The sequence below is a fragment of the Verticillium dahliae genome, genomic scaffold (genome assembly GCF_000150675.1).
Source record: "Verticillium dahliae VdLs.17 supercont1.9 genomic scaffold, whole genome shotgun sequence".
Taxonomy (NCBI): Eukaryota; Fungi; Ascomycota; class Sordariomycetes; order Glomerellales; family Plectosphaerellaceae; genus Verticillium; species Verticillium dahliae.
The window spans coordinates 463,855-482,096 of record NW_009276929.1 but is presented as its reverse complement, the minus strand read 5'-3'; the positions used below and the strand labels follow the sequence as shown (position 1 = coordinate 482,096).

General features: G+C 54.9%; 7 protein-coding genes and 1 non-coding gene across 8 annotated transcripts in view; 4 read left to right on the top strand and 4 right to left on the bottom strand.

Annotated features, from left to right (window-relative positions):
* Positions 1–713, top strand: VDAG_05117 (surface protein). Its single transcript, XM_009654853.1, has 2 exons — positions 1–143; positions 208–713. The coding sequence occupies exons 1-2, from the start codon at positions 72–74 to the stop codon at positions 511–513; spliced, it is 378 nt and encodes a 125-aa protein (XP_009653148.1). The 5' UTR covers positions 1–71; the 3' UTR covers positions 514–713.
* A 1,066-nt stretch (positions 714–1,779) lies between these two features.
* Positions 1,780–1,880, bottom strand: VDAG_20156. The gene has a single exon. It is a non-coding gene; the product is annotated as a tRNA-Thr (tRNA).
* A 1,728-nt stretch (positions 1,881–3,608) lies between these two features.
* VDAG_05116 (alcohol dehydrogenase) lies at positions 3,609–5,006 on the top strand (the record flags this gene model as incomplete). Its single annotated transcript, XM_009654852.1, has 5 exons — positions 3,609–3,654; positions 3,837–4,144; positions 4,207–4,446; positions 4,599–4,672; positions 4,901–5,006. 5 exons carry the CDS (start codon positions 3,609–3,611, stop codon positions 5,004–5,006), a joined length of 774 nt encoding a protein of 257 aa, XP_009653147.1.
* A 2,330-nt stretch (positions 5,007–7,336) lies between these two features.
* VDAG_05115 (zinc carboxypeptidase A) lies at positions 7,337–8,792 on the top strand (the record flags this gene model as incomplete). Its single annotated transcript, XM_009654851.1, has 4 exons — positions 7,337–7,649; positions 7,701–7,963; positions 8,017–8,131; positions 8,200–8,792. 4 exons carry the CDS (start codon positions 7,337–7,339, stop codon positions 8,790–8,792), a joined length of 1,284 nt encoding a protein of 427 aa, XP_009653146.1.
* Positions 8,793–8,998: 206 nt separating this feature from the next.
* Positions 8,999–9,994, bottom strand: VDAG_05114 (methyltransferase; the record flags this gene model as incomplete). The annotated part of the gene is made up of 1 exon (XM_009654850.1): positions 8,999–9,994. One exon carries the CDS (start codon positions 9,992–9,994, stop codon positions 8,999–9,001), a length of 996 nt encoding a protein of 331 aa, XP_009653145.1.
* A 2,703-nt stretch (positions 9,995–12,697) lies between these two features.
* On the top strand, positions 12,698–14,618 carry VDAG_05113 (sugar transporter STL1; the record flags this gene model as incomplete). Its single annotated transcript, XM_009654849.1, has 3 exons — positions 12,698–12,886; positions 12,939–14,306; positions 14,370–14,618. 3 exons carry the CDS (start codon positions 12,698–12,700, stop codon positions 14,616–14,618), a joined length of 1,806 nt encoding a protein of 601 aa, XP_009653144.1.
* Positions 14,619–14,675: 57 nt separating this feature from the next.
* On the bottom strand, positions 14,676–16,432 carry VDAG_05112 (uncharacterized protein; the record flags this gene model as incomplete). The annotated part of the gene is made up of 2 exons (XM_009654848.1): positions 14,676–15,838; positions 15,897–16,432. 2 exons carry the CDS (start codon positions 16,430–16,432, stop codon positions 14,938–14,940), a joined length of 1,437 nt encoding a protein of 478 aa, XP_009653143.1. The 3' UTR covers positions 14,676–14,937.
* A 1,212-nt stretch (positions 16,433–17,644) lies between these two features.
* The window catches only part of VDAG_05111 (uncharacterized protein), a gene marked incomplete at both ends in the record, with an annotated part of 1,717 nt that continues 1,119 nt past the window's right edge, over positions 17,645–18,242 (bottom strand). The window contains one exon of the mRNA XM_009654847.1: positions 17,645–18,012. Within this exon, the coding sequence (XP_009653142.1) occupies positions 17,645–18,012 (368 nt within the window). The remainder of the gene's footprint in view (positions 18,013–18,242) is intronic.

The window sequence follows — 18,242 nt, the reverse complement described above, 5'->3', positions numbered from 1 at the left end:
CTCAAAACCACCACTCTCACCAACAACTTCACTCATCCTTTTTTACTCCCAAACCAACCCAACCGGCAAAAATGCACTTCCCCACCGTCGCCGTCTTCGCCGCCCTCCTCTCGAGCTCTGCCCTCGCCGCTCCCGCCGCGAACGTCAAGTCCATGGCCGTCGCCTCCACCACCCTGGACCATTGAGAACACCCGCCGCGCCTGCAAGGCCAACGACTGCACCTGGACCTTCTCGGTCAATACCGGCTCCTCCAACACTCCCTGCACCTTCCACACCAAGTCGACCGGCTCGGCCCTGCCCAGCCGCGCCAACGGCGAGGCCCAGACCTGCGGCCCTTACACCGTCACCAGCAGCTGGTCCGGCCAGTTCGGCGAGGGCAACGGCTTCACCACCCTGGCCGTCGTCAACCGCTCCAGCAAGCAGATTGTCTGGCCCGCCTACACCGACAAGCAGCTCGCCAAGGCTGTCGTTGTCAAGCCCAACCAGAGCTACCCCGTCCAGGCCCTCCCTTAAGCTCTTAGCCTTTTGGGACACAGCTTTCCGACACAGCAGCCTCCTGCTACCGTCGAGGATTCAGTGATATAGGAGACCGCATGCATAGAGGAGGACGAACATACGAACAGGAGCTAGTTTTGGGTTTTACGCGAGACGTCACATCAGCAAGCACAACATATGCACAACAATGTAATACATTAATGTCATTCCTTCAACAATATTGTCCTTTCATCGTGACTCTGATCAATGCTCTGATGACCGAAGCCTCATTAATGAGTCGCTGATACGAAAGCCTGGTGATTTTAATTCATACTCAGTTGGTCCTATCCACACATGCCTGTCATGTTTTACACAGTTTTTTCATCCCCTCTTTAGCCACAATAATTTCTCTGCGCAAGATTAATACTTTTGTTTTAGATGTTCCTATTACCTATAGTGTGATCCTAATTCACAACCGTGATTTTACTCGCAGTTGTAGAAGAGCGCAACACCTATTTGATATCCGTCCTTCGTCGTTGTCCACTGTATTGGGCTTGGCCCGCGTCGACCGCACTGATTTTTTTGCTGAGAAGCGAATTTGGAATTAAACCTTCCGAGACACAGTTGCCTATAGACGAAGCCCGGTTTCATATCGTAGCACCTCTATGTAAGATGCAACTGCCACACTTCAAGGAAAATTCATAGCCTTGCTATATGCCCAATGATCCCTTGTGCCGAGGGCCGGCTTGCTGCTTGTCATGTCTTATATAATACCAATGTGTGTTCGCGAGGACCATGTACACGGGTGAATGCTGGGGTCTGACTATAAAAGGGCTTGTTGGCAGCTCTCACAGGGACGCAAGTGCACTTAAGCGCGTCTGCCAATGGAGACGAGTATACATTTCATGAACGATGGGATTCAATAAGCTGCATCCGCGAGGGGTATAGACCAACGCCTATTCCACAAACAGATCTACCTCCAATGGTGAAATGATGGGGCTTCATTGAGACATGGCGAGAGAAACTGAAATCATACACAGGGCATTTCGTCGTATTAATATCATGGTCGAGCTGAGTAAATATGCGCCAAAATCTGCCGCTAAGTAAAATCCGTATCCACGAGGCTTGGGCCGAACGCTTGTGGAGTGACTGAGGCTGGAGCTGTTGGTCAAGTCGAAACCAACCCTCCACATAGACTGCTGCACCCACAAAGGCTTCCCAGTAGCATTGTTAAGAAATGTGATACCGGTGGCAGAGAGTGTCATTGAACATCAGCACAAAAACAAAATGTCGGCATTGAGGGTGTGCCCCCAACTGGGATTGAACCAGTGACCTTTGCATCTCTCGGCTCGGGTGCTTGACCCTCAACCTACAAGTGCAACGCACTACCACTGTGCTATAAGGGCCTGAACTTGGTTTAGCTCAGCCGCGATAGCTCTGACACGGCATCAATTACCTTGTCGCATTGCGTCACATAGAACAGGACCAAGCCATGGCGTTCATCGAGGCGTGCATCCGAGATAGAATATAGCCACAACAGGTGGAAGATCTCAGGGGAGGAAGCGTGGGGAGGCCAGAGATCAAACTGTCAGTTGTTTCACAAGCCGACGAGCCTCGAGTCGAAACCTAGCTTTCAGATTCCCAAAGGCCACAATCAGTTATTGAAAAGCAGGTAGCCCAACGGGCTGCTTCTACTGCACAAGACGAAAGCGAGGACGAGCATGTCCCGGTTGACATCCTCCTCAGAGAAAGAGGTTCGAGGAATGAAGAGGCGGTGGCGGGTAAGCAGCGCAGCCTTAAGAATACGCTGCGTCTGGCAATGAGGTTGCACAGGGGCATAAAGCAGGCAACTAACCACCTCTCCGCCACGGCCGCGTGCTCAGGCCCGGTCCTTCAGACAACCTCCAGGCTTATAGCCATGGGACACGCCTATGGATATCCGATGCTGTTAAGCAATGCATCCCAATCATGATTGAAATGACCTCGTGTGGCATGAACACCGGCTGATCCGGAGAACCCGTAGAAGTTCCTCAATTGGGTCGAACTGATGACCTATGTTCCGGGCTTGGACTCGAGTGGGTGGCACAAAATGCCCGCTACTGCATGGACGTGAAGGCGGGAAAGCCCAGCGGATCTTGATGAGGCGTTTTTGCGAGGCTCTTTGAATGTGTCTTGACCCAGCCAATTGCGGCCTGTTGGTGGACAACGGCCCTAAGCATGCCTGTTTCGAGACTGATAACCGCTGAACAGTTACAGAGTTATGAGGATGAGTATACTGTTCAGCTGGTAATGATAAAAGAAGTTTGAGCAAAAGAGATTGAACTCTAATCCAGCCTAGAACCTGATTCATCGCCTGGGACGGCATAGCAATGTCGATAATCCATAAGTCCCAGATGGACCAGGCTACTCTCACTGAGAGGTGTGACTGGCTGACAGGCTGGACGTTAAAGTTGCATGGGAGTTTTGCTCGAGGGCACTGGCCGCATCGGGGGTGGACCTCGTTCCAGCGACCCGGCCGGCTGGAAAGATAGAGATAGGTTAAGCTGAAGAACCCTTCAAGCATCAAGATGAGGGTTTGGGTGCGAGAAGGGAAGCCCGGCAACTTGGCGTGCCGCTTCTTACACTTAAGGCATCAACCAATGGGTTTGGACTGTGCTTTGCGGCTTCTGGTCCCGAAAGCCATGTCAATAAGCTGTGAAATTGAATGGTATGGTGAGATGATTGATTCGTGGATGTGGAAAAGAATGGGTATGGAGCAAGGTGCACAGCCGCTTAGATACGGTAATGCACAGCTCAGGCGAGCTTGGCGAGTTCGCTCTGAGGATCAGCATGCCAAGAGCATCCAGGTTCTAACAAATCCATCTGGTACATAGAACCTAGCACCTACAGTGTCTTCTTCAGGTACCTCCCAAGGTGCCATGAATCAGGTCTAACATCGAGTCCAAAACATGCATATCAGGATGAGTGTCACAAAAGGACGACCGTCTTCTATATAAAGTCTTGTTTCTCTACCATAGACCTGCTATTCCGCCTGGAATCAACTCAGCTTAGTTTCTTCCATTGAGAGCTTTCTAAATAGAAAGAGATTCCACTAAACAACACCAACACCGAGATAAGGTATTTCCACCATCATCATGTCTGCACCACAAACCACCAAGGGCTGGACGGTGGAGGGCGCCGGTAGCGTGTCTTAAGTTTAGCGAGAATCTCGTCCTGCCTGAGCTCAAAGGCAACGAGGTTTTGGTCAAATTCCATGCCGCATCACTGAACTATCGTGACGTGATTATTCCTCTTGTGGGTTCTTGGCTCCCCATCATTCTTCGTCGCATACTAATGCTAGAAGGGACACTACCCTTTCCCAGTTAAGCCGAGTGTCGTTCCTGGCTCTGACGGAGCTGGGGAGGTCGTGGCAGTCGGTTCCAAGGGTACTCGTTTCGAGAAGGGTGCCAAGGTTGTCACACTGTTCAGTCAGGCGCATCAATCTGGAGAACTAACCCCCGAAATCTTGAGTTCAGGCCTAGGCGGGGCCGTAGATGGGACTCTACGACAATATGGGGTTTTCAATGAGGAGGGCTTGTCTTATATGCTCAAGAACCTTAGTTACCTGGAAGCCGGAACACTTTCTTGCGCCGCTCTCACGGCGTGGAATGCCCCTTATGGAGTCAGGCCGGTCGGTGCCGGGGACTGGCTTCTGACTCAAGGATAGGAGGTGTGAGCATTGCTGGCTTACAGTTCGCCAAAGCAGCAGGTGTTAGGGCCATCGCGACAACCTCTTCTCCCGCCAAGGGTGAGATGTTGAAAAAGCTTGGAGCAGACCATGTCATCAATTACAAGGAGAACCCGAACTGGGGCAGCGAGGCTAAGGCTATCAGCGGAGGCGTCAAGCATGTCATCGAAGTCGGAGGCATGAGCACTATGAAGGAGAGCCTCAACGCCGTCGGCCTTGATGGCGTCGTCACTATCATCGGCTGGGTTGGCGGACAGGCAGATGGCGGACTGGACTTCAATTTTGTTCAAAGCCGCATGGCTTTCTTGAGGAGTATCGTCGTTGGAAGCAGAGAGGAATTCGACGCAATGGTACGTCTGCATAACATCTGGCACAACAGCCTTACTAACATGCACAGATTCGGACAATTGAGGCTTGTGACATCAAGCCCGTTATCGATCAGAAGGTCTTGAAGCTTGAGGAGCTGAAAGAGTAAGAAAATTCTAACGTCAGCGACATATACCGCATTCTAACACATGTCAGGGCCTGCAAGTATTAATGGGATCAGAAAGCACTTTGGCAAAGTTGCAATCCAGATTGAATGAGAATGGCTCCCGAAGAACGAAGCTAGTTGTACAGCCAACACTGGCTGCCGAATTTCAGCTAAAAGCACACGTATTGAAACAACGTCGTTGATTCAACTGGAATGCATTTATGGAGGTACTGGCCACAGGTGCACACGACGTCAACGGGTCTAACCCAGAACAGTCTCCACGCGCAGGGTTCCAACATCAGTAGTAGTATCGACAAGATTAGCAATATATAACTGTATTGTTAGCACTATCTTCCGGTCTCGCTGGGTATCGATACCTTCTTCCTCTGCTTGCCTCGGAACCTTCAACCTACCCTTTGCCTCTATGATTGTGTCTCATTGATAGTATACTACCTTCACCCTAGGCTTTGAAAGTTAATGTCAGGCGCCCCTTGCGGAGCCACGGACTAGGAGTCTGATCAGGGGCTAAAAATCACGAAGACATGTATAGAAGGACTGAAGAGGGCCTCCCGGCAGCAGAGGGCCAGAACTCAGGTGTATTACAACCCCATATCCACTATCTTTTGCCTGCGAATCACTTGTGGAAGACCTCATCACCTCGCCCAAACGATGCTCTGACACTGATGTAGAAAGATAGAAGATCTTGTCGTTTTACATGGTCAGGGGAAGTTGCTTGGCCGTAATGCCTCCTACTAAGGAACAGATATCCCCTCTGCCTTACAAAAACCTTGGGCTCTCATTGCTGAAGGCTCGTGAACGATGTCTAACCATGATTGGCACCATCATAGTTACCCCTTATCACTTGCCGCCAAGGCTAAGAAAAGCGCCTCAACGAAGAGCTATCGTTTCTCAAATACTGCAGAATCGAATGAGCTTCTCGATGGGGAAGGTAAGGCATATCTGCAACCATTTCACTGGTTGTGGCTTCCGACTGCTTTGGCTCGCATTCACATCGCTGACAGACAAAGAGCATTGAAGAATGCTATACCTGCATGGAGTATGTCGAACCAAGTAGAAAATGCTTCTGCGAAGCCGAAACCGCTGAAAGAAGACTCAAGAGCCACGACAGATGCTTTGGAGCGATATCCGAATTAAGTCCCCGTCACCTGGTGCTGTCTCCATGTTGTATGCCCGCCAGACGCCCGGGAGAGTAGGCAAGATTCTTCAGCAACCGTCTTGGCGCAGTGGGCGAGTTCTGCGGGGGAGGACTGGTCTAGAACTGGGATGATTGCCGGCCACTGATGACCCGCTCGGCCGCTTCAGGAAGGTGACTAGATCCACAGCCTGGATGAGCTTCAGAGCTTGGAAGCTTAGGGAGCTCTGGCCCATACCCTGACCTCACGAGATCTAGTGGAAATATGACGACTTGGGTGTCTTTGCGACGCGGTTTCTCCTTCTGGAAACACACCTTGGCTTTGCCGGGCTAGACTCAAGCCTCAAAATGCACAATATTCTGGGTAGGAGGCTCAGAACATGCTGTGCTATCTAACACTGGCGCCGCTTGGCAACATTTGTCACAGCAAGTGAAGCACCTTCAATGGATGACTGCCACATCAACATAGTAATGTGAACTCTATTGTTGAAGAACGTCCTAGTGGCCTCTATCTGTCAGTTCCAGATGAGCTACGAGAGACACGTCCTGTGGGACCACCCAAGATGACGCGAAGTTGCGTACCGATTGCGGAGTTGCGTTGAGGATCACAGACAAGGTTCCAGCTTCCTTCCTCGGGCCGCTCCGATTGAACGTGGGGTAAGCACATGAACAGTCGAAAAGGAAGTTCCTGGAAACTTCAATACATGTCACGCAGGTGGCCATCTCGAGTCACAAGCCAACGAACGAGCAAAGACCACCACCTTCAGCCAGAGCACCGTACTCAATCTGCAGCGAGCCCAGCTTTGTCACCGCCGAACTCCGAATCGCAGCTGCCGAAGATTCGCACCACGCAAGAAAAGAGGCGCGGGGGCGATCGCTGGATTGGGAAGGTGAGTGCTCTCAGCTGCCGGAGCTACTGGAGGGGAGTGATCTACGTTGAGCCAATCTTGCATGGCCTGGGGCAAAGCAGATGCCGAATCAGGGTCCCATCCCCCGGCGCTTGAACCAGTCCACGCTACCCCGTGAAACGACCGGGCCAGTCTTCCCAGCGATCCAGCGACCTTCCATCACTCCAGTCGCGGCCTGACTACTCGCTGTGTGTAAGCGCCGGCGGTCCCTCCGATCGACGTGCTTGCTAGCCTAAAATCACGACATGGCTGCCATGGCGCAGATGGCCTCTCCAGGAAGCTGGGGAGAGAGGGGGCGATTGTCGCGCGTTATCAAGCTGCTCGACTCGGGGAGAGGGGCAAGTGATGCGACCTGCCGTTTCTGACAGGGTGAGCGACCTGATCATCAACGCGAGGGTAGGGTGAGCGCTTTTGTTGTGCCCATGAGGGGTTCGGTGATTGGGGAGCACGAACAAGTCACTGGCGATCACAAGATTGACACTCCAGTCGGCAAGCTACATAAGAGAAGTCGGGTTCGTCGCCATCGAGGAGGTGAAGCCTAGACAGTCAGTCCACACTTCACTCTTCACGGATCCTTCCAGTTCGAGTTGTACGACGCAAACATGAAGTTCCAGACCACCCTCGGCCTCTTGGCCGCTCTCGCGACGTCCGTCATTGCTGAGGAGAAGGTTCACTACGATGGGTACAAGGTCTTCCGCATTGAGGCTCACGATGATGTTGCCGACATCCACAAGCAGCTTGAGGGCCTCACCACCACCTCTGTTGGCTGCGGTGGCGAGACCGACCACGTCGAGATTGCCATCGCCCCTGAGGATCTCGAGGCCTTCGCTGCCCTGGGCCTCGACGCCAAGGTCATCAACGAGGATCTCGGTGAGGCACTCGCTGAGGAGGGTCCCGTTTCCGAGTTCTACGGCGGTAAGTCACTCGATGCTGATGTCGAAAGAATTTCCGCTGACGCATCTCCAGAGGAGAACACCATCGAGGCCCGCCAGGCCGGTCTTCCCGCCGCGTCGTGGTTCACGGCCTACCGCCCCTGGGCTGAGCACGCCACCTTCTTCAACCAGATCCAGGCTGCTCTGCCCTCCAACTCGGAGATCTTCAATGTTGGCCAGTCCTTCCAGGGCCGCACCATCTACGGCATCCACCTCTGGGGCCCCAACGGCAAGGGATCGCGCCCTGCCATTGTCTTCCACGGCACTGTCCACGCTCGCGAGTGGATTTCTGCCCCTGTAAGTTCCATTTGCCCGAAAATGCCAGACTCAGCTGCTGATACGATGGCCAGGTCGTCGAGTACATCACTCGTGAGCTTGCTGCTGGCTACCTTAACAACGATGCTTCCGTCCGTGCTTGGTTCGGCAAGTACGACTTCTACTTCATCCCCTTCGTGAACCCCGACGGTATGTATACATTTACTTCGCCCCTTGAAACTCGTCATATCCCGGACTACAGACTGATGAAATCGCAGGCTTCGTCTACACCCAGTCCACCAACCGTCTCTGGCGCAAGAACCGTCAGACTCGCTCTGGCACCACCTGCGTCGGCACCGATGGCAACCGCAACTGGAACTTCAACTGGGGCCTCACCGGCGGTGCGTCCACCAACCCCTGCGACGAGACCTACAAGGGCCTTGCTGCCGGCGACACTCCCGAGATCCGCGCCCTCCAGACCTTCACCCAGGGCCTCCGCACTCGCGGCGTGAAGCTCTTCATCGACTGGCACAGCTACGGCCAGTACATCCTCCTCCCTTACGGCTACAGCTGCAGTGCCCGCGCCCCCAACCACGCCACCCAGATGTCCGTGGCCGGCGGCTTCTCCAGCGCCATCCGCGCCGTCTCCGGCACCAGCTTCACCTACGGTCCCAGCTGCTCCACCCTCTACGCCACCACCGGAAGCTCCCCCGACTACCACAGCGGTGCCATCAACGCCGAGTTCTCCTGGACCGTCGAGCTCCGCCCCGGCCCCAACTCCTCCAACGGCTTCGTTCTGCCCGCCAGCCAGATCGCCGCCAGCGGTGCCGAGCAGTGGGCTGGTATCAGGTACGTCCTGAACACCATCTAAGCGGCCCATGACCGCGAGGGTGCGGGTTCATGATACCTGTGTTCAGAAGAGTCTGGTATTATTTGCCTCCCCTGCTATTTTCATGTTCTATGAGCGAATTGCCAAAATAAGAACAAATGAACAAAAATGAAATACCCATTCCACCATCAAACTCCTATGCCTCGTCTTGAGCGCTGCATCTCGTGACTCGTGACCACTGTTTTAGCTCAAATCGACCCAGCTGCTCGTGTTTCCATCTTCTTCTTGACCATGAGCAGAACGCCCGAAATGCCTCCCATGATGAATTCTTTACCAGGATCCACACCGGCTTCGTGCAGCAATCTCTCAATCGTCCTCCTCATGATTCTCACTACATCCTTTCCGCCCACAGCCTCGGGATGTGCCTCCCGCCACCGCGTCACAGGGCTCATGGTGCCAGCCGCCATCTCCAACATATCGAGCGTCATGGCGTCCTTGCCCTGGAAGAACCCACCCGCCGCATCCGTCGCATCAGACAGGTTCCACTGCTGCCGGTAAAACGACTCGCGGTCGAACCCATCAACCGGCTCAGCGACCGTCCAAGGCAGCGGCAAGTCGACGTACAGGCCCTGGCCCACGAGGTTTCCCTTCTCCATGTACGGCCGCAGATGCTCCTCCTTGAGATCAGCGATGGCCTTTTGAATGGCGAACGCGTTGGGCATGTCGCGATGGATAACGATGGAGCTGCCCGTCCAAAAGGCGACCGTGCCGCCGGGCCGCAGCGCGCGGACGGCGCGCGCCCAGAATCGGTCCATGTCGAACCAGTGCGCGGCCGTCGCGGCGGCGATTAGGTCGACGCTGCCGTCGGCCACGGGCGGAGTGAGGTGGGAGCCGAGATCTTCGGCGGATCCGACCTCGAAGCGCACGGGTGTGTCGATGGAGGTGATGCCCCCAATGTCGCGTGCCGTGGCGATCATGCCGGCGGAAGGGTCGAGGCCGAGAGCGTTCTCGAAGTAGGGTGAAAGCTCGCGGGTCGCGGTGCCGGGGCCGCAGCCTAGGTCGACGAGGGAGTGCAGGAGGCCGTTGGAGTTGAGGTGGTGCTGCAGGATGAGCTTGTAGAGGGCCGGATGGTAGCCGCGGCGGTTCCGGGCGTAGGCGGCGCCCTGCTCGGCGGTGTAGGCTCGGAAGGTCTTCTCAGAGGTGTCAGCAGCTTCCCGCGCGGGGTTTGGCCCAGCGTCAGCCATGTTGATGATGAGAATGTGGTGTTGCGCTGCGAGTCATGCGCTGGGCCGAGACCTAACAATGTCGTGATGTCTTAGGTTGTCGTGCTACGGTGCCTGAAACTCATGTTGCTGGCAGACGACGAGGATAAATGGTCATATGGTGTCCAAGAACACTCTCGTCAAAGAACCCCGCTCCAAGGCTTTCTCCAGGGAAGGCCTACGTAAGCCGGGATGCGCTCAATCAATGGCTGTGCCGTGATCGTCACAAAGCCCGAATGTCCAACGCGAGTCTTACCTCTGTTGCAGATTTTATTCTCGATGGCAATGCTTCATTGATTAGCGAACCTAGTCCTGCTTTGACCGCCTTCAGATGCTTGACGGGGTGGCACCGAAGTGGAAACGATGGCCTCATATTTCGCGCAATAAGTTGATCAGCCTCATGACTGAAAGGAGAAGCACCAGTTCACCTGGAGGAATCAGAGCAATTCCGGTGTTGAGAGTTTTTCTAAACCTTCACAGACGGTGAACGGATATCCATCTACGATTCATCAGAATCTCAACCCATCACGGACTTCCGATATATCAAATGAGCTAAATGTAAGCGATGGCTGCGCTTTTAGAGGGATCACAGAGCCATCTTTCAACATCTCGTCGGCAATTTCAGCTCGACGAAACTGTCATGTCGATGTACGCCAGTCGGACTCGAAACCTGCGTCAAAGCCTTCAACTTCTGCTCGCGCGAAGGATGCAGTTCACCCGGTGTGGAGCAGAAAACTGAGTAGCTCTAGTGATGTCATGGAGAAGCCCTTTCAGTGGCCTCGGCCCACCTGTGAATAAGGCGGAGGCAGAAAGTTGACATTTCTGCCCTGCCATGACTCCTGCATGTTTCCACGTGCGAGCGGCTCATCTTGGCAACTTTATGTCGCCACAGCATTCCTCTGAGCTCCTTGTCACTTCGACTACGGTGTCAAGCAGCGTCATCGTACCTGAAACTCTTTACTTTGTCGGGGTGATCTGGATGGTCGGATCGGTCGCGTGGTTCTGGTGGATTTTGACGCGAGACGCGAAGATTTTATTTTTACCAGAACTAAATGCTTGTTTCGGCGTGATCGGTATCAAGGTGAATCACAGGCTGCTGTTGAATCGGGAATCTGTAAGTGCTGGGGTGTAGTTCGATGGTGCCGCTCTGAGGCACGTCTATTGGATTTATAAATGCATAAATCTTTGCACCGCGAGATCCGACAAACGTTGAGCCCGTGCCAGTTGAGCACTTTTACCGTCCAATGGCTCCATATCGCATGTACTGTGGTTCAGATTCATATTTTCTCAGTAAGTCTTATATTCTCGTCCAACAATGGATTATCAGCCATCGTCCATACCAACACAGTTCAACATCCCGATAGGATCCAAAGAGCATGCAAAAGGGATATCTCAAGTTCACCAAGTAGTAGGCAAACCTTCCGATCTCTTCAAGACAACGAATCCCCACATCTAATTGTTGCATCCTGCCGCCGGGACATCGCACCTTTTCAGAGCGAGTCCCGAGGTATTGTGCCACAGCTCAATTGCCATCCCTCGTCTTCATCTCCACTACCGGGATAACGTCTTCAAGAGTGTAAGTCATCTGCCTCATCCAACAGACTGTCAAGGCTGCGCCAAACTCCCCTCCGTCACGTGTAACCTGTGCCATCGCCGCTGTCCTCAAGATCCCTTGAACCGACTTCCAAGGCGTCAAGGTGGGCAGAACAAGCTGGCACCTTGGCCAGCCAAGACACCAAAGCCAAATGGCGGGCTTTTTATGAGTGTTGCCAAACCACGACATGCGCCGAAACTCCACCGCAGACCAAGGTCCTATGTCCAACCTCGAGTCATGAGGCCCCCAAGCCAGCCCTGCAACACTGGCTCCCGAGACAGATTCGGCCGCCTTGTTGGCCTGTTGGCTCGCCGTTCCAGTAGCGGTCCAGTTTACATGTAAAGTTCCCACATCCATCGGTCTCACAGTGGGCCGTCAGCATCAAGATCCTGGATCATGGGGACCATCAGAACGCCAACTGGCGTGTCCACAGGTTGGGTTCAGGCAGCGTGCCCCGAAAGAGTGGTTCATTCCACCGAAAGGCGCCAGGGAGGCAAGTAACCTTAAACCTTGGCGGCCAAGCCCGTCGCCCAAGTGCCGTCTAATAAGATCCTGATGCGGTGTGGCCAGCCAAGCAGTCGGCTGCCGAAACGGCCCACCACCCGCACCCCTGAAAGGTTTTTCCAGCGGGCCAAGAGGACGCTGATGGTGGTGGGATGGCTCGGGTTTCCATATGCGGCAAGGCCGAAGACGACTTTTCGAATGGCCGACCCGTCAGCATCCCGAACGACTCTGAATTCTTATTACTCGAGGCGCGTTTAGGTCAGCCTCGCTTGCCTCGCATCTTGGTTTCGTCGAATCGTGATGGCCAACTAGCGTAAGGAGCATGGCATTGGCACACGTCACTCTGGTTCTCGCGACCGGCGAGAATGAGGGTCAGCGTCGCATCCTGGTCAACAGAACAGCGGACCTGCGCACCTCATGCGCGATGCACGAATAGAAGGGAAGAGAGGGGACCAAGCAGTCTTGGGAACCGCGAGATCAACACTCGTGGTATATATACGACTGTTGTGCCGCCTTGGAGGTGGCATGCTTACCCCGAGTTTCCACCCCCAGACCACCCAGAAACCGTCATTGCTACGACATTCACGATGTCTGAAAAGTCGGACAGAGCGGATACTATCAACAACCACCAGGGGACGGTGGATAGCGCCCCGAAGAGTGGATTCAGTCGCTTCTGCAGTAAGATGGGCGATCTGCCACAATGGAAGGTCAACGGAAAGCTTCTGCGCGGTGCCGCCTTGAACTGGGGCATCGGTGTCATCGCCTCCTGTGGCTTTGTGAGTTTACCTACGTTGCTCCGGAGATGAAGATCAGCTAACGTGGTGAAAGCTCATGTTCGGCTATGACCAAGGCGTTCTGTCCGGGCTCCTCACCCTCGATGACTTTCAGAAGAACCAGGCCTTGATGACGCCCCTCGACGCCTCGAACCCTCTTTGCTGGAACGATGATGGCTCACGCGACGAACGCTACTGCCACGGTGACGCCAACACCCAAGCAGCCGGCGTTGCCCTGTATCAGATTGGTTGCTTTTTAGGCGCTGTTCTCATTCTCTTCTACGGCGAGAGCTGGGGTCGCCGGTCGTCGACCTTCTGGGGCTCCCTCATCATGATTATTGGTGGAATCATGCAGGCTGCATCCTTCGAATATGGGCTCTTCGTCAGTGGCCGCGTTGTTGGTGGCATCGGGAACGGCATGGTGACCTCAACCATTCCGACCTGGCAGTCCGAGTGCGCACGCCCTGAGAAGCGCGGCTTCCTGATTCTCATCTCTGGCGCCCTCATCTCGGGTGGTATCATGATCTCCTACTGGGTTGTCTATGGGTTCTATTTCCTCGAGGGCCAGGTCCGCTGGCGCTTCCCCGTCATGTTCCAGTCTTTCTTTACCATTCTCGTCATGATTGGACTACTATATCTGCCCGACTCGCCTCGTTGGCTCTTGATGAAGGGTCGTACCGCTGAAGCCCGCGAGGTCATCGGTCGTCTCCTCGATCGCCCCGAGGACTCTGCCGAGGTTGACGAAGAGGTCAACCAAATCGCTGCTGCTCTCAACGTCGAACAAAATGGTGGTCGCTTCAAGCGCCTCCTGACCAACGGACCCTCCCAAAACCTGCGCCGTACTCTCCTCGGCATCGCCGCCCAATTCTTCCAGCAGATTTGCGGCATCAACCTGATTACCTACTACGCTACTTTCGTGTTCGAGAACTCGCTCGGGTTCGGACCCCAGCTCTCCCGTCTCTTGGCCGCTCTCAACGGTACCGAGTACTTCCTCGCCTCCCTCGTCGCCCTGCCCCTCATCGAGCGCGTTGGACGCCGCAAGCTCATGCTTTTTGGAGCCTTCGGCATGATGGGATCCATGGCCATTCTTGCCGGCACGACCTCGACGGGCACGACCAACGAGGACGGCGCGCCCCAGCTTTCGACCGCATACGGCGTCACGGCCGTTGTCTTCCTCTTTGCATTCAACTCGTTTTTCGCCGTTGGCTGGCTTGGCATGACGTGGCTGTACCCAGCCGAGGTGACGGGACTCAACATTCGTATCCAGGCCAACGCCCTGTCGACGTGCAGCAACTGGATCTCCAACTTCCTCATTGTCATGATCACCCCGCCGGCGTTCGCCAACCTCCAATGGAAGACCTACGTCATGTTCGCCGTGTTCAACGCGGCTCTCATTCCTTGCGTCTATCTGTACTTCCCCGAGGTAAGCTTCTTTTTGTGTTTCCGGGAGGCAGCACAGCATGGATGTATTGCTAACACGACACAGACGTCTAAGCGCTCTCTTGAGGAGATTGACCTCTACTTCGCCCGTGCCTGGTCAGAGGGCGTCTCTCCCGTCAAGATGGCCAAGACGATGCCCCGGTACACCGCAACTGAGCTCGACAACGAGTTGGCCAAGTATTTCAGCGCCGCGGATATTGAGCAGCGCAGGGGTTCCATGCTGCAGTCGCGGCGGCCATCCGCCATGACCCAGGCACCAGATGAGCCTTCGGTGAACAAGAACGCCACTCAGTAAGAGTTGTGTTGCGAATGTGAATAGATAGGTTGGGTGGGCTCTGTTCCATACTTGGAGGGGATGAATAGATTCCATTTTCGCCGTACGAACGGTTCTATTTCGCGAAACATGCCCCAATTGAATCCGGGAGTGCCTTTCAACACGGTTTTGCAAGCCATGCCACACCTGCCACACAACTAAGGAAGTACCATAGAAGAATTCTGCGAAGCGTGTCTTCGCCTGAAACTACCGTTTCTGGCTTCGTTACTAAAGACCAATCACGATGTGTACTTTCATAGCACGATGCTGTCCACACACGATCAGCATCTGCATCGACTCCTTAGGACTTTGGCGATTTCCCTCCCCCTTCTCCAGGCTTTCGTTCGGTCATTCGTCTTCTGAGCCCTCGCAGATCATCTTCATCAAACGGGGGCATCGGCTGCATTCTGCCCAAGGGAGAAGGTCGTGGATCGTCGTCGGCCAGCTTGGGCCCCTCTTCCTCGACCACACTTCGAGCTGGTGGTGACCCAATCCTTGAAGACGATTGCGATTCAAGACTTTCCTTCGTCTTCTTCTTCTTCTTAACACTGCCTTCCGCTCTCGGCGCTCCTTCTTCCTCTCGTATTGAGCTGGCTCGCCTTGAGTCCGCTCCTGTTCCGACGTCTGGATTGGAGAATACCTCCGGAGGCCATTTTCCAGTCTCCTCACGAAGGTTTCGTCCATCATCTCGGACGCGGGCACCGGTAAATCGGTCCGAGACTAGTGATTCAGATATATCAACATACCGTACGGCATGGGTTGAAAAGTCTGTAGTCGTGATAATGGGAGTTCGAGCAGTCTTACTTGGCCGCGGGCTTGGTGGCCGACGACGAGTGTCTGAAGACCTGGCGTGCCGGGGCGCCGTTCGAGGAGGTGGGGGTTGCGGACCCGAATCGGCACGACGTCTCCCAGGGGAGGGAGGAACCAGGTTTTGCCGATTATTCAGATGGTCGTTGTACGAATACAACTTTCGGGGGGCAGCGCCGTGCTCGTTTCGCGGCTGTCTCGGGGCTTGGCCTCTTCGCTTTGTTGAAGGGACAATCTTCAGGGTGCTGGCCACTACGGCCTTTTCCACGTCCCGAAGCGAAGCAATCTCGTCGGGCTGTATGACCTCTGGGTGGGCTTTTCGAAAACTCTCAATCTGTCTTGTCGCGAAACGCACTTCGCGTCTCTGGTCGACAATCTGCTCCGACAGACACTTTCTGATGACGACTATCAGCAGTCGATCTAAGCAACCTGCGCTCCACAATGCTCACTTACACCTGCTCTTTCAAGGATCGCAAATCTTCCGAGTCTGTTCTATTCTCCTGAAGAACTCGGATCTGCCTCATGAGATCCTCACACAGCATTGTGCTGATGAAGAGGTTGGCCGTGGATTTCGTCGCCTCCTGCATCATGCGGGACATGGCCACTGCAGCCTTTTTACGATACCAGCGCCAGCTGAACGTCAACCGGACAAAGTAGCCGTCAGTGCTGCCGACGTGTTTCTCGTCTATCCCGGTGTCTATCGCAAGGTCGCGCAGGCGCAGCTGAACCTGTTCGAACTCTTTGATCAGTCCGTCCAGAGTCGCCTCCCGCTCGGGGCGCTGATCCGTTTCGATCACTTGGAGGGACATACGAGCGGCCGTGAACAGGGAGGTGATGACGGCACTCATGTTCTTGGAGCTCGTGGCGAAATACTGACAATCCTCCGAGGCGTGGCTGAGGGCACTGAAGGAGTCGCTGAGCTTGATGAATTCTTTGGCAATCTGCAGGCCGACACCTACGACGCCGAGAATGGCGAACGCCTCGGCCATTATCGTGACGCTTTCCTAGTTTAATCTGACGGTCTGTTTGCTAGAGATGAGATGCGCAGGGTATGCTTCAGCTGGCGGATGCCTCGGCCTAAATGCTCCCATCCACAAGGGCAGATTCAGCCTTGTCTTGTCTCGCCCATCTTCTGTGCAGACCGAGGACGGTGTTGGTCGCGACTAGTTCTTTTCAGGCGACCGAGACGATGTCCTGGGCTTCATGTCGGTCCAATGGGCATTCCGAGGCTGACAGGTCTCCCGCTTGATTGGGTCCAACCCGCCACCTTCACTCTGAGGGTGTGATGGTCCCTGGATCCATCTGATACGCAGCCGGACGGTACTCGGTGTCCGAGAGGTGTGTGATTGGATCTTGGTTCAGACGATGGCCCGTTGTGTTTGGCCTCATGAGGAGGATGAGAGTAATGGTTCAATGCCGAGGGCTTCGTGGCAGCCTTCGCTCTGCTTATGGCAGACAGTGCTCGTAATGCAATATGACCAAGGCTCTCGATGAATGAGCTGTGTTCAACATGGTGTTTCTTATGCACTGAGGAGCCTGGGTACTCAACAGGCGGATTGCCAGGCAGATTCCAGCTGTCACGGCCTGTTCAACACCATCGGTCGGGTATCCAACCACAGCCTCGGGGACTCTGGCTGAATTGACCAGCCGTCATGAGCCCGCGCAGAAGCTTCGGCATTGTTTGGAGAGCGGGCCCGGAACCAAGACCTTTGCCCGCAGCCTTTCCTACCATGTCCTGACTCCTGGGAGATGGGGAACAGCTTTGACGGCAGGTCAGTGCTTGAGGGCGAGCAGCAAAGTATGAAACGACTGCACTCTGAGCGAAAGCCTTGTAAGATACATCCCTTGGCATCGGGACCGGAATAGACGGACTCAGACAAGGCTCTGGACCACATCTGGCCAGAGCCTGCCGGAAGCTGCAAAACGTCGATCACCAACCACGTACGACAGGTCACAATCATCGAGGCTCATCACGGCCTCCCATGTAGACCTCGTCGGCAGCGCAGCTGGCACGGTGACACCGACGTAACTTGTGGACGCAGCAGCCTAAACACCCCTCTCTTTATCCAGATTACGCCGGAACGCTGCTCTCCCACCTTGCCCTCCCTCCCACCTTGCCCACCCAGGACCCCCTCCGTCGAGGCAACGCAACGACGCACGCGGCCATTGCAACGCTCCGTCACACCACCCCTCGCCCCGATTCAGACAAGATCAGCCGCCTCCCTCATGTCGCGCCTCCACTGCTCCCTGACCTCCCGCACGAGCCCCGGCGTCGCAAACACATCGACCGCCGTGCCGGCCATGGCCCTCGCGACGCGCATGGCCCGCTCGAAGGCGCCGCGCGCGCCGGACGCCTTCTCAAAGTCGCGACTGTGCGGGGGGCCGGCCTCGACGCCCGGCGGAATGGCAAAGCTGACATTCATGCTGGGCACGGCGTAGCTGACGTCGCCCTGGTCCGTACTGGCCTTGACCCAGGTGGGGCGGCCGGGCGGCGGCAGGTGCGGCGGCGGCGCGTAGAGAGCGATGGCGCGCCAGTGCCGGGCGAAGCGGCGCCGAGCACCCGTTTGGGCTCGGAGTCGTTGTTCAGGGAAACGAAGTAGAGTGTCAGGTTGGAGTCCATGCCCACTTCGCCAAGGCGTTGTAAGCCGTCACCTCGGACAGTGTTTCGAGATAGGATAAAAAAAAAAAAAAACACTAAACGATACGTTATCTCTTTATATCTGATGGTGTCGAACGGTCTTATCAAAAAAAAATACGTAGTATAATAATAGAGTTGTATATCTCATAGACTATAATACA